General features: G+C 37.2%; 1 protein-coding gene across 1 annotated transcript in view; it reads left to right on the top strand.

The window, feature by feature from the left end:
* The window catches only part of LEKR1 (leucine, glutamate and lysine rich 1), a 225,258-nt gene extending 206,164 nt beyond the window's left edge, over positions 1-19,094 (top strand). Inside the window, exons 12-13 of the mRNA XM_025376590.1 lie at positions 873-1,172; positions 18,319-19,094. Of these exons, the coding sequence (XP_025232375.1) occupies positions 873-1,172; positions 18,319-18,732 (714 nt within the window). The 3' untranslated portion in view covers positions 18,733-19,094. The remainder of the gene's footprint in view (positions 1-872; positions 1,173-18,318) is intronic.
* Positions 19,095-26,129: the final 7,035 nt, after the last annotated feature.

Here is a 26,129-nt window from a genome sequence, read left to right as displayed (position 1 = left end):
CTGTCAGTAGCCACATGTGCCTAGTGACTACCATATTGGATAACATAGAATATTTCTACCACCACAGAAAGCTCTGTTGGGCAGTACTATTCTGGAAGGCATAGTATCTGGAGTTCCTCCCGCCATTATTTACAAAAAAGAAAAAAAATTATGTCAAAGAAAAATTTATTGGTATACTTAGGGTAAAGTATAACTTTAGTGCTGTCCTCCTTGCATTCCCCAAAAATCAGGCATTTTGAGATCCCAAAGCCAACCTAGTTAGGTCCAGACAGGCTCCTGATCTATTTGTCAAGACTTTAACTGAGGCTGGGCACAGTGGCTCACACCTGTAATCCCAGCACTTTGGGAGGCTGAGGCAGGAGGATTGCTTGAGCCCAGGAGTTTAAGAACAGCCTTGGCAACATAGAGAGACACCATCTCTACAAAAAATAAAAAATTACCAGGCCTGGTGGCATAAGTCTGTGATCCAGCTACCGGAGAGGCTGAATTGGGAAGATCGTTTGAGCCCAGGAGGTCAAGGCTGCTGAGAGCCATGATTACACCTCTGCACCACTGCGCTCCAGCCTTAGCAACAGAGCAAGACCCTGTCTCAAAAAAAAAGAGTTGTCCTATCCTTTGTAGCTTAATATAGTCACAGAAATTTATATATTTCCAAAAATTCCCAAGTGATTAATGTGATACTGTTTTAAGTAGAAAAATAAATGTTTTAGTCTTTTAAAAAGAAAATCTTGAAGGCCTGCATGTCATGGGTTTGTTTTCATCTGATCAAGTGAGTACACTGATTAATGAGAATAAACCTGTTAAAAACCGTAAGAATTCTGTGGTTACCTAGAAACTATCGCCTACAAACTAATATGAGATTTATCTTACAGATATCTGACTTAATCACAGGCGCTACAAGAGATCTAAGACAGGAAGTGACCGCTCTTAGAGAAAAACTTCACGAATCCCATATTCGGTACACTGAAGAATCTGAGTCAAAGGAAAAAGAAATTGAAAATCTTAAAAATTTGGTTGCAGAATTTGAATCTCGCTTGAAGAAGGAAATTGACAGTAATGATTCAGTTTCAGAAGACTTGAGGAAGGAAATGAAACAGAAGTCAGATGAACTGAAAAGAGTAATGCTGGCTCAAACACAACTGATAGAGCAATTTAACAAGTCCCAGGAAGAGGTAGGAAGCAGATAGTGGTACCTTTGCAATTAATCAAAGAGCACATGTTCTTTCAACAAACAAACAAAAACGTGAAAGGCAGCTTAGTTTCCTGGAAAGAGCCCTGGAATGTTAGTCTGACCTAAGTCACATCCTGGTGCTCTGTCCTTAACTTTAGGCAGTCACTTAGCCTCTCCAGACCTGGCTTTCCCTTAAACTACATAATCTCTAAAAGTTTTCTCGGCACCCAGTTCTTTCTTGCAAATAACTATTTTAAGCCTCTAAGACTAGGAATTTTTATATGTTTATATCTTATTTGTTTTAATGTTAAATCTTTGGCAAATAAACTTTTAGAGCACTTTCTGCATACTTAAAAACAAAATTAGACTGTCTTTTAAATACAATTTTACCATAGGTTTTTACCTTCCTATCAATGTAAACTTATAAGGTAATAGGCATGCATCAGTTTTCTTTCTTATGTATGCATGATTATTTCAGTGATGTTTTTCATTCAAACTGCAGTAGACTTATTTTGATTTGAAAACATTTTTCAAAGTATTATGTCTGAACTATTGAAGAGTTTAGAAGTAGTGAAACAATTCATCTGTTCTCTAATCACCAATATCATATCACATTACAATATTTGATCCCTTTGATGACAGTATAGCAAATAAAGGCAAATGGAGGAAGATTCTGAATGTTGGTGAGAAGTAATATTTTTGTTGGTTTGATTGACATCAATAGAGTCATAAAAGGAAAGCGCTAATAGCAGTATCGATTATTAACAATTAAATATGCCATGGTCTTGCTATATTTAAATTATCAGTCAAAATAGAAAGTTTACATCATCATTGTAATTATGTAATCATGAAGTCAACCTATTACAACGAAGTTATAAATTTAAAATAAAATATGGAATAGACAGAATACTAGATCAAGAATAATGCCTAAAACAACTCTATAAGTAGAAATTATTTACAAGTTACAAATGAGGAAGAGACTGAAGAAGGCTGAATAATTTCCATAAGGTCAGACAGCTTGGTGGAGCTAAGATTCAAATTCGAATCTCTATGATATGATGTTTCCTCTTTTGGGAAACCTAGTTCTTATTATTCTGCTTCTGTATTTCACAGTGACTACAGACTTAGTTAACATCTCCAGGGACTCAATTTTCTTTTAGTATTATAATTAAGACAAAAAGATGATGAAGTGTCTCTTGTTGTTACATAGCAGCACAGTCCCCCCAGTGAAGGAAGCCGCACCCCCAGTTCAGGCAGGAGTAAGGTGGAAGAGCACACATGGACTTAGCTCCACTGAAGAAACCCTGAGAAAGAGAGACGTGATGCTGATTTGCCTCAAATGCGACAGCAGTAGTGAATCTCTAGAGGAGGGAAGCAGGGTAAAAGACAGAAAGGTCAAGGCCAACTAGACTAGCAGGTTTCCTAACTATTCATTCACTAAAGAAATGGCAATATAGAAAATGAGGAGTAAATTATAAACTAGGAGAGGTAGAAAAAGACAGAAGGGTCAAATTCAGTAAATGTATATTAGCATCTATGTTACTCTGTTCTTGCCTTACTCTAAAGGAATATGTGAGACTGGATAATTTATAAAGAAAAGAGGTTTAGTTGGCTCATGGTTCTGCAGGCTGAACAGGAAGCATAGTGCCTGCCTCTGTTTCTGGTTAGGACCTTAGGAAGCTTGCAATCATGGCAGAAGGTGAAAGAGAACCCCAGTGCATCACGTGGTGACAGAGAGGTGGGGGGAGGTGCCACATTCTTTTGTGAACTAACCCAGCAAGAACTCATTCATCAGCAAGGGGATGGTGCTAAGCAATTCATGAGGGATCTGCTGCCGTGATTCAAGCACCTCCCACCTAGGCCCCACCTCCAACATTGAGGATTACATTTCAACATGAGATTTGGAGTTGACAAACTTCCATACCCCATAACAGCATCTATCTGGGTGCCAGGCACATGTTAGGTAGGTACTGATGATATAATTATGAATAAGACTGACAACTGCCACTTCCTGCTCTCAAAAAAAAATTTAAAGAAAACTTTGCATGAGTAATTAAATTAATATCCAAAGGAAAGAATGATCTAAACAGAATTTATCATAAAAACAGCATAGACTGAAAGCTAGAACATTTGCCTGAAGAGCCGATATAAATTATCTATTGCTATGTGACAAATTATCCCCAAGTTTAGCAGCTTCAAACAACAAACATTTATTATCTCATAGCTTCTGTGGGTCAGGAATCTGAGCATGGCTTAGCTGCGTGTCTCTGGTTTAGAGGCTCAAGTTCTCTCATGAGATTGGTGTCAGGGTGTCCACTGGGCTGCAGTCTCATCTAGAGGCTCAACTAGGATGGGATTGGCTTTCAGGCTTACTTATATGGTTGTTGGCAGGATGTATTTGGCCAGAGGCTTCCCTCAGTTCCTTGCCACATGGACCTCTCCATAGAACAGCTCAGTGTGTCAGCTGACTTCCCTCAGGGCAAGCAAGTGAGTGAGAATGAGAGAGAGAAGGTGCTAAGACAGAAGCCACAGTCTTTTTGCAACGTAATCTCAGAAGACACATCCCAATGCTTCTGCTGTATTCCATTCATTACAAATGAATCAATAAGTCGAACCCACACTCAAGGTGAAATCATTGCACAAAGATATGAATATCAGGAGGGTAAGGATCATTAGGGGGCATTTTAAAGGCTTCCAATCACAGGGCTTCTGGAGGTGATTTTGGCAAGAGAAAATAGACTAAAAGTGAAGAGTGGATTTCTTCATCAACAAAAGGAACTGCATTTGGAACTCTTCCTGCTCATTAGTTGTTAAAAGAAGCCACTTAGGAATAAAGCTTCTTTAAAAATGTGGACTGAAAGACATAAGACATTGGGTTGGTATGTAAATGATCATAGATCATTGCTACAGAGGAGAAAAGGATCATCCCAAAGGTAAAGAAAACCAATTAAGGGCATACTTAGGCGGGCAATATCCTTTTGTGGGAGCAGGGAGAGTAGACTAGATTTTCCTTTAGAAGTTACCAGAATATCACCTCAAAGTTAACTAATTTGAACTGAACTGTAAGAGTAAATAATTAAGGCTAAGCATGCCAGAGTCCAAAATATGCTTATAAAAATAGGAAATGAGCCAATAAAAGGGATAGGATTTATGAGCTAGAAAGAATAGAGGCCATAGCATGTAAAGTGAAAATCACCACGTTTTTTGATCATGCATTCCAGACACTTGAAATTTCTCAGATTCTGGAGAAATAAAGCTGCATTTAAGTGGAAAACAAATTCCCATTAGAATGAAAATAAATTAATGGTCTAATAAGGAGGCTAATTAAGAGGAAGAAAGCCCTGTTCTCTTTCAAGTGGCCAAATAACGGGTAGACTTTGTTTTTAATTGTATGAAGAAAGTTCTCAAGGATAAGAGGAAAGCCAAAGCCTCTAAAGGGCAAAATGGGCCTTCCTAAATGGAGCAGGGATTATTGGAGCGCATCCCCAGAAACAGCAAGTGTCACAAAGCAGAGCAACAAAGGGTGCAGGTCAATAAAAAGAGAAAATGGAAAATAAAACTGTGCTAGAAATGTAAATGTGAACAAGGAGTCCCTGAAAAGATACATTAAAAGATTAGAAAGGAGGGAGAGAGGGAGTGAGAAAGAAAGAAAGTTAATATGTTAGAGAATAACACTTATCAGTAAAACCAAAGTCAAAATGGGTCATGTGCTTCTGATGCTCATTTTCCCTCCTACTGGTTCCATGTGAGTACAGTCAAGACAGTGTGACCCCACTGTTAGGGACCTTGTTGTGATCCAGAGGAAGAATGTGGTAAATTCAAGTAAACAGCTCATATACAATCACTGAAGGAAAATCAGTACAGATAGTTCAATATTTTTGTTGTTTGAAGACCACACATAAGGGAGTCAAAAGAGCAGTAGTTTTAAATGCTATAGTTATTGTAGTCATACAATGAAGATGAGTGATACTCAAAAATATAAAATAATGCTCTTGGTTAAACATGGAGAATTGAATACATATGTTTATCTCTACTTCATTCCACTGCCACTAAAATGGCAATCAATTAATCAAAAGTGAATAAATCCAGTAGGACAAAGAGAACAGGAGAGAAGTTAGCACTTGATAAAAAAGATGTTGACCAAAGCTTACAAAAATGGAAAGCAAGAGTCTGAGAGACAAATGACTTATCAGACTAGAGAATATTGAAACCTAATGCCTGTGAGGATTGGGGATGGGAGGATCCAAAACAGAAAATCTAGTTATGTGACACAACACTAGAGAGGCTCAGGAACTGGAGAAACTAGGTGCAGGCATAATTTGTTTTACTGCATGTCACTTTATTGTGCTCCATAGATACTCTGGGTTTTATTACAAATTGAAGGTTTATGTCAACCCCTATGTTGAGAAAGTCTGTCAGTGTCATTTTTTTCAACTGCATGTGCTCACTTTGTGTCTCTGTGTCACAGTTAGGTAATTCTTGCAATATTTTAAACTTTTTCATTATTATTATATCTGTTATGGTCATGCAATCAGTGATCTTTGATGTTACTGTTACACTTGTTTGTAGGTGCCAAGAATGGTGCCTATATAAGACAGCAAACTTAATAGATAAATGCTGTGTGTGTTCTGACTAGTCCACTGACTGGCCAGCCCCCCATCTCTCTTCTCCTCAGGTCTCCCTATTTGCTGAGACAAAACAATATTGAAATTAGGGCAATTAACAACCCTACAATGGCTCCTAAGCATTCAAGTGAAAGGAAGAATTACACATCTCTTACTTTAAGTCAAAAGGCAGAAATGATTAAGCTTAGCAAGGAAAGCAAATCAAAAGTTGACATAACCCAGAAGCTAAGCCTCTTGGTCCAGTTAGCCAAGTTGCAAATGCAAATGAAAAGTTCTTGAAGGCAATAAAAGTGCTACCTCAGTGAAGAATGATAAGAAAATAAAACAGCCTTCTTGCTGATATGGAGAAAGTTTGAGTGGTCTAGGTAGAAGATAAAACCAGTCATAATATTCCCTTAAGCCAAAGCCTAATCCAGAGAAAGACCCTAACTCTCTCCAATTCTGTGAAGACTGAAAGAGATGAGGAAGCTGCAGAAGAAAAGTTGGAAGCTAGCAATGGTAGGTTTATGAGGTTCAAGACAAGAAGCCATTTCCATAACATAAAAGTACAAGGTGAGAGAGCAAGTGCTCATGTCGAAGCTGTGGTAAGTTAACCAGATCTAGTTAAGATCATTTATGAGGTGGCTACATTAAACAACAGATTTTCAATGTAGATGGAACAACCTTCTATTGGAAGAAGGTACCATCTAGGACTTTCATAGCTGTGGTACAGAAGCTTTGAAGCCAAACTTCAAGAATTAGCCTTCAAAGGACAGGCCATCCCAAAAATCCTAGCACCCTTAAGAATCATGCTAAATCTACTCTACTCTGTCTGTGCTTTATAAGTGGGGCAACAAAGCCTGGATGACAGTACATCTTTTTGCAGCATGGCTTATTGAATATTTTAAGCCTGTTGAGACCTACTGTTCAGAAAAAAAAAATCCCTTTCAAAATATTGCTTCTCGTTGACAATGCTTCTGGTCACCCAAGAGCTCTGATGGGGATGAACAAGGGAATTAATGTTTTCATGCCTGGAAACACAACATCCGTTCTGCAGCCCATGCCTCAAGGAACAGTTTTGACTTTCAAGTCTTATGATTTAAAAAATATATTTCATAACATGACAGCTGCCATAGTTAGTGATTCCTCTAATGGATCTGGGCTAAGTAAATTCAAAACCTTCTGGAAAGGATTCACCACTCTAGATGCCATTAAGACCATTCCTGATTCATGGGAGGAGGATAAAATGAGTTGATTCCAGCTCTCATGGATAACTTTGAAGGTTTAAAAGTTCAGTGGAGGAAGTGGCAGAAATAGCAAGAGAACTAGAATTAGAAGTGGAGTCTGAAGATGTGGCTGAACTGCCGCAAACTTGAACATATAAAAAGTTATGTCTTATAGATGAGCAAAGAAAGCCATTTGTTGAAATGGAATCTACTCCTGTGAAGATGCTTTGAAAAATATTGAAATGACAACAAAGGATTGAAATATTATATAAAATTAGTTGAGAAAGCAGTGACAGGGTTTGAGAGGATTCACTCCAATTTTGAAACAAATTCTACTGTGGGTAAAATGCTGTCAAACAGCATCACATGCTACAGAGAACTCTTTCATAAATGGAAGAGTCCATTGATGTGGCAAACATCATTGTTGTCTTTTTTTTCTTTTTCTTTTCTTTTTGAGACAGAGTTTCACTCTGTTGCCCAGGCTGGAGTGCAGTGGCACAATCTCAGCTCACTACAACCTCTGCCTCCCAGGTTCAAATGATTCCTGTGCTGTTGTCTTCTTTTAAGAAATTGCCACTGCCATCCCAACCTTCAGCAACTTCCACCTTGACCAGTCAGCAGCCATCAACATTGAAGCAAGACCCTCCACCAGCAGAAGATACAACCCACTGAAGGCTTAGATGATTGTTAGCATTTTTTAACAGTAAAATATTTTTAAATTAAGGTATGTACATTTTTTAAACTTAATGCTATTGCACACTTAAATACAGTATGGTGTAAACATAATTTTTATATGCAGTGGGAAACCAAAAAATTCATGTGACTTTCTTTATTGCAATATTTGCTTTATTTTGCTCTAGAACCAAACACACACTATCTCTGTATGCCTATGCCTCTGAAAGAGGGATGTAAAGGTGGAGTGGAAAACAAGACTGAAAGATTATAAACGGAGCAAACGGATCCTTAGAGATGCCTTCCCAGTTCCTAAGAAGCCCCTGCCCACCATCCTGGCAGAGTACCAGGGGGTTACTCTCTAGCAAAACTGAATGAGAAAAGGCACTGAACCTGAGGACAAAAGAGATAAAGCAAGGGTATGTTAAGTAGGGAGACCTCCCAGTACCCTTCACACTCTCACTTTTCAGAACACAAGTAACCAGGCTTATGTATTAATGGCCATAAAAAAAGAAATTGGAAGAGCACCCTCTGGAGAAATGAGCTGCCTCAAAAGATAAGACCGGCTTGGCGGAGTGGCTCACACCTGTAATCCCAGCACTTTAGGAGGCCAAGGCAGGCAGATCACATGAGGCCAGGAGTTTGAGACCAGCCTGGCCAACATGGTGAAACCCCGTCTCTACTGAAAATACAAAAAAATTAGTTGGGTGTGGTGGTGCACGTCTGTAATCCCAGCTACTCAGGAGGCTGAGGCACAAGAATCACTTGAACTCGGAAGGTGGAGGTTGCAGTAAGCGGATATCACACCATTGCACCCCAGCCTGGGTGACAGCAAGACTCTGTGTCAAAAATGAATAAATAAAAAAGATAAGACCCATTGATACCGACAGTTGGGATATCTCAATGAAATGGCTATATCCATGTTCAATCTACCTACTTAGAAGGATCTCAGCCAATAAACCGAATACAAGCACACTGAGCTTAAGGTAACATTTTGGGGACCCATTTTTATTTTTATTTTTATTTTTGAGACGGAATCTCACTGTCTCCCAGGCTGGAGTGCAGTGGCTGGATTTTGGCTCACTGCAAGCTCCACCACCCAGGTTCATGCCATTCTCCTGCCTCAGCCTCCTGAGTAGCTGAGACTACAGGCACCCGCCACCATGCCTGGATAATTTTTTGTATTTTTAGTAGAGACGGGGTTTCACTGTGTTAGCCAGAATGGTCTCAATCTCCTGACCTCATGATCTGCCCATCTCAGCCTCCCAAAGTGCTGGGATTACAGGCGTGAGCCACCGCGCCCGTTCGGGGACCCATTTTTAAACACAAACAGCCAAGGATCACCAATTATTTGAGAAACATCTCTAATGTGAAGAACAGAAACAATAAGCAAAAAAGAACTTCACAGAAAAAAAAAATACAAAACAATACAGGGAGCAAAAGAGAACTTAAAAATATATAATTGATATCCTCAGAGAGAAAAGAGATGATATTGTATTCATTAAACATAAACAGCCAGCCACAAAAAAAAGAACAAGAGTGAGTATTAAAATATAAGGACTGAAATGTTTAAAAATCAATATTTGGGTTAGATGATAAAGATGTGAAATCTAGAAAGCAGAAGAAAAAAGCAAAAAGATGAAGAAAAGAAAAAGAAAATTCAAGGAAATAAGAAATAGAAGACAATGCGTTCCAAATTCCAAAGGAAAATTATGCCCAGCCTAGAATTCTATATCCTGCCAAAACAATCCATCAAGTATCAAACACAGGTATTTTCAGACTTCAGACTTCTCAAAAATACTACTACCCTGGCAACCTTTTTCAGGAAGCTGTTAGAAGATACATGACAGCACAATGAGGGAATAAGTAATAAAGGAGAAAATATAGGAATCAGGAAATAAGGAATCCAACACAGGAGAGAGATGAAGGGAATCCCAGGACAACGGTGGGAAGAAATGCTAGGATTACAGCAGTGCATCAGATTGAAAGAACAAGCATACCAAAAGAAAGTTCTTAGAATGTTGAGCAGAAGCATGGTGGGTTCTTAGAAGTATGTCTCCAAGAACAAAGAGAAGCTGATAGCTTATATGGGGTGTTTGAACATGTCGAGAGGATATTTACACTTCTGTAAGTCTGGTGAAAAATTAGTATCAATACCCAGAAAACAAAGCAGAAAAATTATGAGACAATAACTCTGGATGGAAGCTGTGCAAGGAAGAAAATGTCGTCATAGTACATAACATGGCCCAGATGTGCATATGTTTATATACTATAATCATATAAAGATGAATATAGATTAAGCTAAAAATTGTGACAGAAATATGAGGATAGGAGGAGCAGCAGCATCTGTTGGGAATTGGTATAGAAAGCTGAACCCTCATCTTCCGTTCCGTGCAGTAAGTAGATATGTTCAAAACTGAAAAACAAAGAGATCGATGTATAATGATGTTATTTTGAATTACGGAGGGTAACTATCAGAAGAAATAGTTTAAAGATCTGAAAATGATTATTCCTGGGAGGCAGGACTTGGGAATGTGAAGAAGTGTTTTTTTCATTGTGAGTTTTAGCATTATTTTACTTTTGAGCTATATGTAATACTTTAATTTTAAAAAATTAAAAATAATAGAAAGGAATAAAGTATAAAAAGGACCTGGTACAGAAGGCGACAGAGATAAGAATAAAGGTCAAGCAAGGAATATTAAAAGAAAAATCAGGAAAGTTACAAGTAAAACAAAAGCAACAAAATATAAACCTTCATGAGATTTTCTTTTCAGATTATGAGAAATGAAAAAAGACAAAGCAGATTCTAGCTTAAACTTTAGTAACGGGTGCCTGGCACACTTCTGTTTATTCCTCAAGTCTAAGTGCAAAGAGAACCATGAAGTCACAAAATCTCAGAGGCAAAATTAGCTATACACCTGTGCGCCTACTGCAGTTCCTTATTTATGCATTCATTTAACAGGTAAACAGTTTTGTTGTTTTTATAGTGCTAAGAAAAAAATAAATCAGGATAAAAGGGATACTTTCTGAAGGAGGGGTGCTATATTAGACGGGGTGGTAAAAGGCTCTGAGAAAATAATGAGGCAAAGAACATTCCAAGGAAAAAAACACTCCAGGCAAAGGTAATAGTTAGTGTCAAGACCCAGAAGCAAGGAGCATACTGGGAACCTTAAAGAAGCCACAAGGAAGTCAGGAAGCACTGCTGGAGCTTAGTGAGCAAGGATAGTGATAGAAACCAAGGTTGAAGGGCCAGTTTGCATGCAGTCTTTGTAGGCTATGATACTTTTCTAAGTGTGATAAGTCTTTGGATACTTTTCTAAGTGTGATAGAAAGTCACCTAGGAATTTTGAACAAGGAATTGACATGATCTGACTTATTTTTAGAAGATAACTGACTTCTGATTAGAAAATAGGTTGAAGAGGGCAAAAATGAGAGCAAGGCTGTGAAGGAGGTGACAAATCACCAGATTTGGGATATATTTTAGGGATGAAGGCAATAGAAGTTGCTGATGGACTGGATGATATGAAAGCATAAAAAGGAGTCAAGGATAACTCCGAAGTTTGGAATCTCAGCAACTGAGAGAGTGCTGAGATGGCAAATGCTAGAAAAGAAATACAACTGGGGAGGAATATCAAGAATTTTATTTGGGACATGTTGCTCTTAATATGCCTATTAGATACCCAAGGGGAGATGTTGACTAGGCACTATGGCCACAGGGAAGGCAAGCTGGAGATGTCAATTTTGGACAAATCCACATGTAGCTGATACTTAACCCCTGGGACTGAATGAGATCACCCAGAGGATTAGGCAATAGAGAAAGGGTTGAGAACAGGCACTTCAACTTTTAGAGGCTTGGAAGAGGAGTAGAATCTAGCAATGGTGACAGAAAAGGAACTTCTGGTGAGGTAGGAAGAAAACCTACCAAGGACTCTAAAGAAAGACAGTAGTTAAAGAAGAGTACATGCCATATAGACAGGCCCACAGTCCCTTATCTGAAAACTTTGGGCTCAGATATAAAATTATTTTGAATTTTAGAAAGTTAGTACAGTATGTCCTCATAGATGTAGGGCAGCCTCCCCATGCAATGACATTAATACTTCTGCAGTGAAACATCTGAATGTTCACACGAAATGGGACAAAGACTGTAATTAGCCTTCTATCAGTTTAGTCAGATTTTATCACTAAATGTAATGAGCTACATTTTTTTCTTTTCAGAGCTTTTTGGATGTCAAAAGTAAGGCTAAAGGACTATAGATCTGTATTGGCTTTCATTACAACAGCTGTTTTTATTGTTTATGTTGGTTTGTCCGACCATCTCCTAGCATCTTGAATCTGTTTTGTTTAAAAAACAAAGGAAAGTACATGTGTTTCTCTACAGGGCTACCAAGATGATAGGAAAAAATCAAAGATTTGCCTCCTAACTATTAACAGTGGTTACCTTAGAAGTATAGGAAGAGATAGACAGGGATTTTACTTCTTACATACTTTTAAAAAATATTGACATCATGGGTTATTTTTAACATTTTGGTGTTTTGAAAATATGTTTCCAATGTAAACTCTATTTTTAAAAAAGGAAAGAAAGAAACTCCATTTACATAAGAAAGTTTAGGCCAGGCATGGTGGCTCACACCTATAACCCAGCATTTCAGAAGCTCAAGGCAGGAGGATCACTTGAGCTTGGAGTTCAAGACCAGCCTGGGAAACATGGGGAGACCCTGTCTCTACAGAAAATGCAAAAATTAGCTGGACATGGCGGCACACACCTGTAGTCCCAGCCACTTGAGAAGCTGAGGAATGAGGATTGCTTGAGCCTAGGGGATAGAGGCTATAATGAGCTGTGATCATGCTTTTGTACTGGAGCCTGGGCGACAACCTGAAACCTTGTCTCAAAAAACAAAAAGAAAAAAGTTTATTAACTAATCTAGCAAAGATGGATTTATGTAAACTCTAAGATTAAATTGTAGGAATACATGGTATTTGCAAGCACAAATAGTTTACTTGCAAGAGGGATTTGCTTAGTTTTAGGATAAGCATTTATTTTATTTGCATGTTTAATCAATATACAGCACACACTTCTCTGGTAATTCCATCTATGAGAATGGAGTAACCAAAGTACCAGCAAGTAAATTATCAAAAAGTAGTTGGCAGTTTGGGGACATAATAAAATTAGAATATCTATGTCTTTTTTAAAGAGTAAGAGGGTAAAAGGAAGTTCTCCATCCTCCAGCAGGAAACATGGGGAGGATCAGGAAAGCTTTTAGGGGACAGGGACTATACGTAGGCTTGGTTAGCAGGGAGGATGAGTGAACTGAGAACCTGAAAACCTTAGCCTTGGGCCATGGAGCAGAAGGGGGCTCAGACTGGGAGTCTCTGTGGTGAGGAAGATACCAGAAAGTTGACAGAATGAGAAGATATATTGAGAAATTTTTGTATATTTAATTAGTGCTAGTTAAATTGTGTATGTTTAATTAGTGCTAATTAAATCTAAATTAAGTTGGATTATTGACTTAGAAAAGTAAATCCTGCATACTTGGTCATCATGGGCTCTTCTTCTCTGCCCTGCAAATCTGCCTCTGAAGCAAATCAGTCTGAGGGATTATTGCCCTCTGTTGCTACAACTTTTGTTTGAATATGTCTACTGTAGTTGGTTTTATTATGTTTGTAAGCAGGGAAATATAATTTTGAAAAAAACCAGCCTGACATCCATCTTACTTTTTTCCTGGAAATCTTTTCAGATTCTCATTCTTGTTTTACCAAAAGGCCATTTCCACTAACTTTTTGCAGTGTTTTGGGCTGATCAGATTAGTTGAACAGAAGCCTAGAAGGCTTTGAATGGGAGGTGGGAACATCCTTTGCAAACTCCCACTCATTGTTTTGGTTTCCACACTTTTCCACAGAATTTCCTTTTACCTCAGCTCCCCACCCACCCGGCCAGCCACCCACTCACCTTGGGATATATCCAGTTAGGGCTGGTGGAAACTGTAATCTGATCATTCCATGGCTGATTCAGATCTTACTCGGTCTAAAGCATGAACAAAGCCATCAATCTGTGATTGTTCTTCACTGAGGAGGACTTGCTTTCCTGGCATGTTCCCCCCAAAATTGTGCCAAATACAGCTGATTCCCATTGCAGATGGCAGTCTTACCTTCAGAACAATCAAGTTACACAGGAAAGCCTTCTCTCCCTTCTTCCACTGTTTTTGGAATTGAAAGCAACCCAGCTGTCTCTAAGAACAAAAAGGAAAACAAATATAAAAATAAACCACCCTTATATTGCAAGGAGTAGGGGAAATTGGCCACTTTTTAATATTAGAAATTTCAAACATTTGATGAACTAATTTATATTTTCATTTTGACATTTTCCTTCTCAGTGGGAGGGCAATTAAGCCATATTTTAAGCCCATTCAAAGTGGCCTTATTCTGAAAATGTTGTAGTGATATCTATAGAATGCTTACCACCAATCAGCAGAGCTTAAGGATGCAGGAGTGCCTAGTTCTCCCCTCCCTAGACCACCTGACCCAAGGGGCACTTGAGATAAGGACTTACTCCATGAAAACTTGGGGCTCCTACTGTCCTCCCTGGCTCCCATCTTGCTCAACTTCAGGCTGTTTTTCACAAAGCTAGCAAAGGGATCTTCCTTTCATGCAGATTTGATCCTGCCAGCCATCTGCTTGAAATAAACTTTCAGTGACTCCATATGAACCTCAGAATTAAGTCAAAACCCTAGTATTAGCACACTAACAAATTTTCTCTTGATCTGACCCTGCTCACTCTTCCCTACATCAGTCCTGGTCTCTTCTCCCCGTGTGCACCTGCCTGAGTCATATTAAGCCATGTTTTATCCCAAGTTATGCCTCTCCCTCTCTCACTGCCAGGCATTTGCACTCACTGCCCACTCTGCCTCGAAAACTTCATTGCCTCTTCTTCACCTGGTTCATGCCTTCCTTTCCATTTTGACTTCCAGTCTAGTTACAATCCAGTGATTCTATTTTTGCCATGTTAAAATATGGCCAAAGATAATTTTATCTAAAACATAGAATACTATGCATGATTTTCAGTCTTACTGAACATATTTCATCTTGCACATTTGTCCTTGTTACTCAGTGAAAACACATTAAAATTCTGCAACAATCCAACCTTCATCTTGACTAAATTGCTGAAAACTAACCACGAGCGGATGATTCTTTTCACGTATGATGGAATTTTCCACTAATGTGTCTACTTACTCTAGCCACATCCACGTGTCCTCTAGTCATGCCCTATCAGATTACACCCCTGAAATAGCAATCCCCTACACTTCCATTGTTTTATTTTAATTTTTTAATCCCATAATTGAATAGATTATAAATCTGAATTGCCTGTTGAACAAAACAGAGTTATAATCTCAATTGTAGAGGAGGAGGTAATGGTGGCAGATGACATGAAGATATTGTGTGGTTCACCTAACATTTCATGATGTTTTGGCACAGAAAAGAGTAGAAGTATCAATTTTGGATATTATTTTCAATTCAGGGGTCTCCTGGTTTGGGAACTAATAGAAGAAAGAGAATTAATCCTTTGTCTTGCAAGCTAATAACCTTGAAGAAAGATGAGTTGCAGAGCAGTGAGCCCCAGACAGTCAGCAGCCCTTCCCCCACTCCACTGGCTGGCTCCATTCTCTTACTTAGGAATATGTCTAGTTAGTGTTGGTGGAAACTGTGTAATCTGATCCTTCCATGACTGGTTCAGACTTCACTGGATATAAAACATGGGTACACAGTTCAGCTTGGAGTCTGCCAGGTCTTTGCTCCCATTGAACTTGCTATGAGGACATCTTTTGGCTCACTCTACCCTTTCATGTTCTCCTTAGTGGAATGTCACTTGCCTGAAATAGCTTTTATGTGACTTGCTTTTTGGTTGTTTTCTCCAGATCATTACTCCTTTCCTTTGAGACTTGAATTTAATCTCAGTAAATTGACTGGATTTTATTTTTCTTTTAAGGAAAGCTCTTGTCATCACATCCTCCATCACTTTATCATTCTATATTGTTGTGCCTGTTATTCATGTCACTAATATGTTGGCCTCATTTTTCATTGCTATTTTTTTCTTTCACATATTCAAATAAAATTAACTCTTTCTCATTGCTTTCTTAATTAGCGATATTTTTATACAAATTTATTGAAAGCCACTTGATGTGGTTTGGATCTGTGTCCCCACCCAAATCTCATGTCAAATTGTAATCCCCAGTGTTGGAGGTGAGGCCTGGTGGGAGGTGTTTTGATCATAGGGGCAGTTTCTCATGAATGGTTTAGCACCATCCTCTTGATGCTGTTCTTGTGATACTGAATGAGTTCTCATGAGATCTGGTTGTTTAAAGTGTGTAGTGCCTCCCCCCACCTCTCTTGCTCCTGCTCCTGCCATGTAAGATGCATCACTATCCCTTTGCCTTCCACCATGACTAGAAGCTTCCTGAGACCTCCCCAGAAGCAGAAGCTGCTAAGCTTCCTGTGCAGCCTGCAGAACCATGAGCCAATTAAACCTCTTTTCTTTATAAATTACCCAGTCTCAAGTATTTCTTTATAGCAATGCAAGAATGGATTAATACACCACTTTAATAATTCCAACACTTTGCCAGCTTACTCTACTATAGACAAAAAATATAATGGATTGGGTCTTTCCCCCACTTTAAAAGAAACTTTGATTAATAGAACTTAGAAAACCTGGGCAAAACCAGATGAAAATGTCCTACTGTTTTTTTTGTTTTTGTTTTTGTTTTGTTTTGTTTGTTTGTTTGTTTTCAGTGTCCTGGGAACAAAATGGTCCCTGCATGTTTGATGTAATGAATTAGGCAACTAATTTAGGCATAGGCAGCATGGAGCAGGGCTCTGAAGGGGACTTTAGTACTTCAGAGTGGAATTACTCTCAGCAAGTTACATAACAGTGTGAGCTTCAGTCTTTATTAGTCAGATATAATTGTTGGGAGCAGGAAATGAGATGACACCTAACATGGCACCTTGTTATCTTCCTCTCTAGTCCCTCCTCCCCTACCTTTTCCACAAGTGTTTCAGCTAGAGTTAATGAGAACTAGGTGATAAAGCCACAAACACCATCCTTGCTCTCTCCAATTCCTCCAAAAATTAAAAATAACAAGAAGCAAGTGATTAACCCATGATTTTTTTTAATGTGTGTCATGTAGTAAGTAAATAGTATATGTAAATGATGAGGATTTGTTTGACCCAGGAATGCAGCTTTTATAGAAAATTACTGTGCAATTGGCTAATCTGGAATTGCTCCATATTTTTCCATTTTGATTACCAAATTTGGAATTGAATAGAGTTCTGTCTATAATCATGAGAAACTCAAAAACAGGAAGATGCTACTTTCCCTGGCGCTTTGTTATTTAGTTCTACTGACAGCAGATTAGTCAGTCAACCCTTAGGGAGGATGTTTTCCACTAAGAAGCAGACTCGGGAGTGCCTTGGCTGTTTTTACAAACAAGCTAACCGAATGGAAATTCATTTTTGAGTTGACGAATCCTATAGCACACTCATTTTCATTGTGTTTTCTTACTAGGATACTACTTTGAATTATTTACTTTTCAGCCTCATTTTTGACATCATAAAGACATGAATGTCAGGACACTAGGGAGATCCAAGACTTAATTCTTACCATGGGACTTGAAATAATTTTGATGAATTCCATAGATAAAACATAGGTAACTCCTCAACTAGAAATGTAGAATTTCAGAATTTCAAAGAGGCTTAATGATCTCTAGTCCAGTCACACATTTGAAGCTTAAATTTGCTTCAGCATATCTCTGTCAAGTGAGATTCAACTCTTCAGTGTCCTCCAGATAGCTCTATTAAAAAGTTCTTCCTTATTTTAAACCCCATAGCTTTCACCTTGGGTCTAGATTCTTTTATGGACATAGAAAGCAGTTCTGCTCAAACCTACGAAGGTACAAACTTCTTGAGGGCAGGGATTGTATTCACTACAACTTCTAGTAACTTGGTAAATGATTGTTGAATGAATGGAATTAATAGCAGACGATCTTCTCTATTTTGGGATATTATCTTACAGAATGGCAAATGAACATCTTATTTAAGTTCCATTGAGAAAGCATCATATGAGAACTGATTTTATTGTTTAAATGCTATAGCTGATTTTTTATTCTTTCAATCTTACACTTCAAGCGCTTTTACCTGTTTATGTTATTATAGTATACCTCTACTGTAAAAGAATATATTTAATGACTCTATAGCTATGAACTATTGAGTATTACATGTGCAGAGCATACCGTCTGCGACTTGATGCAGAGAAGTTGAAACCCCACTGAAGCCTGTATTAGAAGTCCTGGGTTCTAACACCAGCCGCACCACTAACATCTGAATAACCCTGGACAGGTCACTCAGTCTCTGCAGTTGTTGACTCCTCATCTGCAAACTGCAAGGGTTGAACCAAATACGCACTCCAACTTCTTTCCACCATCACAGATTGTTCCTGTTCTTGACTTGTCTGTCCTGTGTGGTAGACTATCACAGAGACAATCAAAGAATACAGACCTCTGATTTCCAGTTCAGTTCTCAAATTGTATCGTCAGTAACTATCTACTTATGCACATTATTTAAAGGTAAGTCTGCTTTCTTTTCCCCTCTCTCTTTTCAGAATACTTTTCTTCAGGAGACAGTGCGTAGAGAATGTGAAGAACGCTTTGAACTGACAGAAGCTTTGAGTCAAGCCAGAGAACAGCTCCTGGAACTCAGGAAGCTTCGTGGAAGTTTACCATTCTCACCGTGTTCCCTCAGCAAGGGCAGCCTAACCTCCCCTGCTGCAGCGGTCAGTAATCATGGAGAGAGAAGCCTTGCAAGACTGAACTCTGAAAAAGGAATCCAAATTCCCAGCCTGCGCGGAGTGTCAAAACCCACCACTTTCCCAACCTCAGATAAGCCCAAGAGGGTTGGCAGCTCAGGCTTGCCCATTCTCCCCCAGCCACATCCTCCCAGGGGTGGAGCATCTTCAGCAAATGAGACTAGACAGAGACTGGCTGCCATTCTTAGGAGGAGGCGGAGTCAGCAATGATCCAAAGTGAGGAGCAGGCAGCTCCCCACAGCGTGCACGCTCTTTCAGAGAGTGCCAGGAACTCACTGTAACTGAGAATGACAAAGATAAAATTATTTTCACAGATCAGGAAGGCATACCTATAGATATATTTAACAAAAGACTGTAAAAAGCTGGAAAATTGTGAAGCCATATTTTTCAAGAGGGTTTTGATAGAGTAACATAATTAAGTTGTTGGTATTCCAGAGGTCCGATTTCTATATTTATGTTGAAATGTGCTCTATGAATATAGCCTTTTAGAGATCACAGGTAAAATTTTTCACCCATAACATCTTTTCCATTTCTTGCACCACTACAAGCAGATATATTTCCACAAAAAAAAAAAAAAAAAAAGATTCTTTGGGTTTTGTTGGTATGTGTTCATTTGTTTGTTGAGCTGAATAGGTTAAATCGATGTAATAAGTATTCCAAACAGAAAAAAAAAAAAAACAGTACTTTATCTAATTAAAATTAGATAATCTCCAAAATGCTTAGTTCAGGTAGTTGCAGAGATCATCATCATAATTAAAAGCTTCTTTTCCTCACCTTACAATCTAATTGGTTAATCTAATTTCTCTTTAGGCTAGCTCAGAGTTAATGATAGATAACCTTCAGGAAGACAATCTTCTCTGAGTGACTGGGGACCTTCTAGAAAAAGAGATGGTAATGTCAATTCAAGGAAATAGTAGTTTATTTCTCAAATTATATAGATTATTTTAGTAAACAAATAACCTGACCATATTGATAGATATTTTCTACAATGAGTGCTTTTTGGTACTCAGAGTTAGGTCTTTATTTGGCCTTGTATTCTCAAACCATTGGGAAAAAAACTAATTCAACACAGTTTAGTAAAGTTAGAGGTAATTTAGGATTCAAATTTTATTACCCCTGAAAATGGGTAACTGGTTAACATGTTTTCTATTTTGAGTGAAAAAATAAAACCAGAAGCCAGATCAGCTATTTATCTTAAACCTGCAGACAACTCCTGTTTCTTAAAACACAACTCTTTACCTTAGTCTAGTGTTCGTCTATGTTTTTCTCCATCTAATAGAAGGGTATTTTCCTTCAAAAACTAATTTACTTAAATACTCCATCTGACTGCATCATGAACGTCCAGCCTTCCTATTCCCATTTTGGAATAATGGTAACACATTCAAAATATGCTACATAAAAATCTCTGCTATTTGACAATCTTATTGACCAGAGAATTCAAAGATATTTGGGATCCCTTCCATGTGCAAAAGATGTAAAGTTACTAAACAAAATCAAATGTATTTCCAGTCTTCCAAAGGATTAGTCTACTCTATTAATAAAGTATCTTAACCTCAAAAAAATTCCACATTAGGTCCACTGATTTGCCTGACTAGTTTTAAGTGTGGCATCTTGTGTTAAGAGTTGAATGCTTCCTTTTGTTTTGCAGAGATTGGCATCCCTTGTAATGGCCTTTGACAAGAGAGTACAACATCATTGAAGAATGGCACTGGGTGGATCTTAGAGGTCACCCCAACTGTAATTTTACAGATAAGGAATAGATGCCCAAAAAGATTGTAACTTGGTTAAGGTAGTACAGTTAGTTAGTGACAACTAGAACCAGAACCACAATCACCTTACCCCAGACTTTCCACCTCACTGGAGCTTTCCAAGCCTCCATCATGACCTTTGTCAATAGCACTTACACTATATGTAGTTTATATTTTTCCTAAATGCACTTACTTTTTAACCTGAAGTTTATGTAAAAAGTAAATTTGACTCAAGAAGTAGCTATAATGAGTTTGATTTGCTGTTTTTTTTCTTATACACTTTGAAATAAATGTGTATCTAAGAAATGTTGGCTGGGCACGGTGGCTCCACGCTTATAATCTCAGCACTTAGAAAGACCAAGACAGGAGAATTGTTTGAGCCCAGGAGTTCGAGATCAGCCTGGGCAACATAAGGAGACCTTGTCTCTACAAAAAAATAATAATGAAAATTAGCCAGGCATGGTGGTGCTTGCCTGTAGTCCTACCCACTTGGGAGGATAAGCTAGGAGGATCCCTTGAGTCCAGGAGGTCAAGTTTGTAGTGAGCCATGATTGTGCCACTGCCATCCAGCCTGGTCAAAAGAGTGAGACCCTGTCTCAAAACAACAAGTGTTTGTCAGTGCACCCTCTAAAATCATCTTGTATAATGCCAACAGGTGACCACTGCACTGGACCTTAGGGGTCTCTGATCTGTTGCTTGCATGTTTAATTACAAGTACTCATGACATGAGGAAAATGGCAAAATCTAGTGAAAACTTTAGTGAAAGCACAAGAGATTATTGTGTGCAACAGTCTTTGTTATAGGGTTATACATGCTTTTTACAATCTTGCAATTTCAGCTCATGGAGATACAGTGGGTCTGTATCTTCAGGAAACATGGGGATAAAGTAGGTTTCTTTATTTTTTCTAAATTATGAACATATTTAGATTTGTAAAGTCACACATAAGCTTTTCTAATGGTGATGTAGAGTATTATTGCAAAACTTGATTTCTCAGTTTGCTATTACATTTTTGCCTTATGAGTACTTCTATAAATAATCACTCTCAGAATAGAATCATGATCTGCAATGAGGTTGTATTATACTCCACAAATATATCAGAGAAGTAATTCCATGAATAAACATAAAGGTCATATTAACATTTATTTCAACCTAGACCATTTGAATGGTGCAGACTAAGCTATGTTGCCTTTAAAGAAAGACATCTTTAACAACAACAACAACAACAGGAAAAAAAAAAAAACAAACCCAGCATTATAGTATGTAACCTACAGGTTAGGAACACATTCAAACTTTTCTTGATTTTCTCACTGATAAATAAGTTCCTGGCATGAGACAGTTATAAGGAATCTTAGGAAAGTAGTGAGTAGGATGAAAAAATAAGGCTCCAAATGCATATAATGGGTATTTAGTCTAATACTTTTAATTTCTCCATGAATTGATGTTTGCCATGACTTGCCATGAAAGGATTTATAGGTGTTAAGAGAAAAGATGTCAAAGAAAATATTCCTTAGAGAATTATAACCCTCTGGTTTTCTTCTTAAACTGGTATTCATGGACAAAGATAGGAGAATTCTTCTAAGTTAACATAGATTCCTCAGTTTTTTAAAGTCTTATTGAATTAAATTACTATATTTGTAGTTGGTCAGAACTACTTAAAAGTCACATTTGCTGCTAAGGGAATTGACTAGAAGAGACGCTAACACAAAATTATGTAAGACTAAGATCTTTTAATGTTCTGTTACTCTGAAAGTTTTTGTAATATTTAAGATCGATTATTGCTAATTTATTTGACTATGGAGCTAGCTTTCTCAAGTTTTATCTTTTTAAATTCTTATGACTCTTACACTATTGCATTCATAGATGAACCTAGTACCCTAAAAGAGCTAACACACTACAGCTGAAAATGTTTAACCATTGCGTTGCAGCTTATGGAGCACAGGAAGTCAGTTTGGTATGTGCTCAAAATTCACAAATGCTATTGTGACTATAGATGATTAAACTTTTTCATTTTCATGTTTTAGGAAAATAATGTAGACCATCTCTTACAAAGGACACCTTTAATGGTCCCCAAATCATGATAGACAATTATGGTATCATTGCTAAGGTTGTATCAATGGTATTCTCAGGAAGAATTTGACTTTTCTGCTTGAAAATATTAACCCTGTGTAATAACACGTTGTAAAGCCAATACTATTGTATTGCATTTTTAGACTATTAAATATAAATTCTATCATCTTTCTATATTCTGAATTTTACATATAGAATTTTCTTAAGAACGTAATAGATGAATCTGGGATATACTTTTCTATGACAATATTTACCATGATCTAGTAAGTCAAAAGATATCCCTCTGTTCCAACATTTATATAGCATAATGCTTTATATTCATCAAGTAAAAAAAATTACTAAACATCCCTTACTCCATAAAAAACTATGTGAGAATACTGAGTCACAGTGATTAATTTGCCCAAAATAATAATAGTTTAATAAATAATTTTAAACTTCTGCAGTTTCTGAACATCTTAATCCATAGATTAATACTGAATCTACATTATTTATTCACTCATTTATTCAACAGATATGAGGAACTGAAAAAGTACTGTGAGAGCTACAAAGAAAATTAAAGCATCATACAGATTCCCAAGAATTATACAGTAGAGGGCAGGGAGAAAGCACATATAGAAATAAGACTATACAGCAGAGGATATTGGGTAAAAAGAGAGTTGACAGCAAGGTGTTATGTGAATTCACCTTTTTGCTAGAAGAATCAGGGAATACTTTAAGCAAGAATCGGCATTTACAATGGATCTTGAAGAATAGATGGGATTTATGGAAGAAGGTATACGAGGTAGAAGAAACATGTAAAAAGAGTCACAAATTCTGTTTATGGGAAATGTAGGAAACATTTGGTGAAGGGAGGTAGTGGGAACCTGAAAAAAGTAGGTGGACCTCATTGATTAAGGTGTTGAATAAGGACCCACCGCAGGCTTTCAACTAGAAGTGACATGTTGTGCATTGTTGAAATTCGGGAATATTTCTCTAGCAGGAGTGTATTGGAGTAATTATGAGATAGAAAGGCTGGAGATGGGACACTAGTTGGTGGACTAATACAGTAGTTCAGGTAAGAGTTAATGAAATTCTGAATAAAGATATTGATATTGGGGATAAACAAGAGGCAACTGATTCAAATTCTATTCAGAGAAGGGAAAGGATTTGTTCCCTGTTAAATGCTATTTAAAATCACTACCAGCCATTGCCGCTGTAGCAGGGGTGCGTTTTATGAGATTGGCTCCAATTAAAGGATCAGCCCCTATTTAAGAATATTATAGCTTCTCTGAAAAATGTGAAATAATAGAAACTACATTTTTATTTAGGCAACAAATAACCCCACAGACTCCGTATTCATTTAAAAAATCTCCTTAAAGTTAAAGGAAAATACTAATCTGAATAAATGTCCTAAGAATTATGCAGAAAGACTGGAAATTGACCTTAAAGAGAAATAACTATCTTGGCTCAAAGAATGCAAAGTACAACTAACTGGGAAGCTTTGGGAGTAACACAGCACAATAAAGCTTTTTATTTTCAATAACCATTTATGAGGGAAAATAAAGAAGACAGCAGCTAACATAAAAATAAGAGTTATCTTAAAAATCTATAATTTTATAGTTCTGAAGGGCCTGATACATTACCTGGTCCAAACCTGTAATTTTACTGTAGACAACAGGGTCCTCAGACGGCCCTATCTAGTCACTTAGTGACTAGAATCTGATTTTTAATAAGATCCTTAGGTGATTCGTATACTCATTGAAGTTGAAAAAGCCCTGCCTATGATGTTACCACTGGCCCTGGCATATTCCACTTTTAAAAGCTGTGTATTAGTATTGAACAGAAATAGCCTTGCTGTACTCAGTTCCCTTATGTTTAACTGAAACCTGTGGTACACTGAGACCCACCCCCATAGAATGAACTATTTAACACTCTGACTCCTAGCACGTGCAAACTCTACTTCTTTGCCCATTGATTGTGAATCTATAACTCTCCAGGGAAAACTTGTGAATTAAAGAAAATCAATATTCCTTCATAAAAATGTTAAATATTTTATACAAACACCCAAAGCCCTGAGTCTGAAAAGAACTTTGTTTAAAAAAAAAAAAAAAGTTATTAAAAAAAAATGCTAACCTATGTACCAAGAAGACAATACCTTTCTGCTTCGTTCATCTGTTTTTTACTGGGTGCCCTAGAAAACTAGTTGATACTTAGCAATCATTTAATGGATCAATGGATGAATACATTTTGCAAAATAAAATTAACAGGTTAAATTTCAAAAAATAATCCAAGAGAAACATTTTGGTTTTGATCATAAGCAGCTGAATAATCCTAAAATTTAATCTCCCAACAGCATGTATTTGGAGATCTGATTCCCAAAAGAAAATTGGTAATGCTGGTTGTCTTTTGAGGCTTGCAAAACATAGAATGCTTAGATAACTTACTAAAATTATGAAGAAAATATGACAGTACCATTATTCTCCCTGACAGTAGTTCTAAATGACTTAAATATAACACTGTAACTTGCAGTATTACACATAGATGGATTTATTTCAAAGGTAGAACTAACAATGTCTGAATGAGAATCTATTTAGATTCGCAATTTCAAAATCTGTATTTAACACAATGAGGCATTATGCTCACTTGTCTGTAAGGATTAAGTCAGCTCATCTCATGACACCACAGGGTGGCCATCTTCTTTAATTTTTTTTAATTTAGAAATAATGAAAAGGACTTATTTTGTTTGCCATTAAAAAGCTTTTGAATACCTATTATTGGCATATTTAGTCCTAATATTTAGTTTGTATGGTTATTTGTTATTACCATTAATAATTCTCATAGTTAATAGTTCAAACCAAGAATTAGATAGATATGTAATTTAGAATATTGAAGTATTTTTAAGCAGAGCCTTTCACAGGACATTTTTGTAAAAAGACTTAGCACTGGAAATATATTTGCTACAAAACATGAACATCTGGCTTTGCATCGTGCCCCATTGCCAGATTTATCTACTTTTGTCCCAAGAGAGCTTGATATGGCCTAACACATTAATCCAAAGAGATATCTTCTGTCTTCTTAAAAGTGAGTGCATTCTACAGTTGTCATTTTCTATCCAGAACCTTAAATTTCTGGGGAATTAAGGTTTCTGCCAAGATTCAAGTGACTGCTATTTTTCAACTGATTTAAAGCAGCATTTTTTAAAACCCAGCACAGCCAAGTTTTCATTCACTCTTACCAGACTTTTTTAATGGCAGAGTTGAGGTTTAAGCTTGTAAACTGTAAAATAGTATCTCAAGACTGGAATCTTTTATTTTTCCAAGTAGTACACAGTGTTCACTATAGTAACTGAGAAATGCATTTTTGGTGAGGTTAGGAAGAAGAGAATCTACTACTACCTTATTTAATGGCAGTGATTGACCGGATTACACAAGGACTTACTCTACACGTTCTATGCTCCACAATTATAAATCAATATTTTTCTAATATACCCTGCAAAATTTTTTAAACTATATATCTTTTGCACATTTTCAGGTTGATATCTGAAATTGTTCATCCTAAGTTTAAATAGCTACAAAGAATATTGTAAAGATAACCAGCATGTTCTAAATATTGGCATTTACAAAATAAATTTATTATATTAAGATATTTTCACAGTTGTAAAACTTTCATTGATCTCTTAAATTACTATGAAAACATGCGTAACTTTATAGTTATTCTACATTGTAACACAAATGTTACAAATGTTGGTAAATATTAGGCAAAGGTTAAATTGTATTAACAATGGATTTCTTGATGAGATGAATCAGTATCTA

This window comes from Theropithecus gelada, chromosome 2 (assembly GCF_003255815.1).
Source record: "Theropithecus gelada isolate Dixy chromosome 2, Tgel_1.0, whole genome shotgun sequence".
NCBI classification, from domain to species: domain Eukaryota; kingdom Metazoa; phylum Chordata; class Mammalia; order Primates; family Cercopithecidae; genus Theropithecus; species Theropithecus gelada.
Note: the sequence above shows the minus strand (reverse complement) of the source record. Positions and strands in the feature narration are given on the sequence as shown.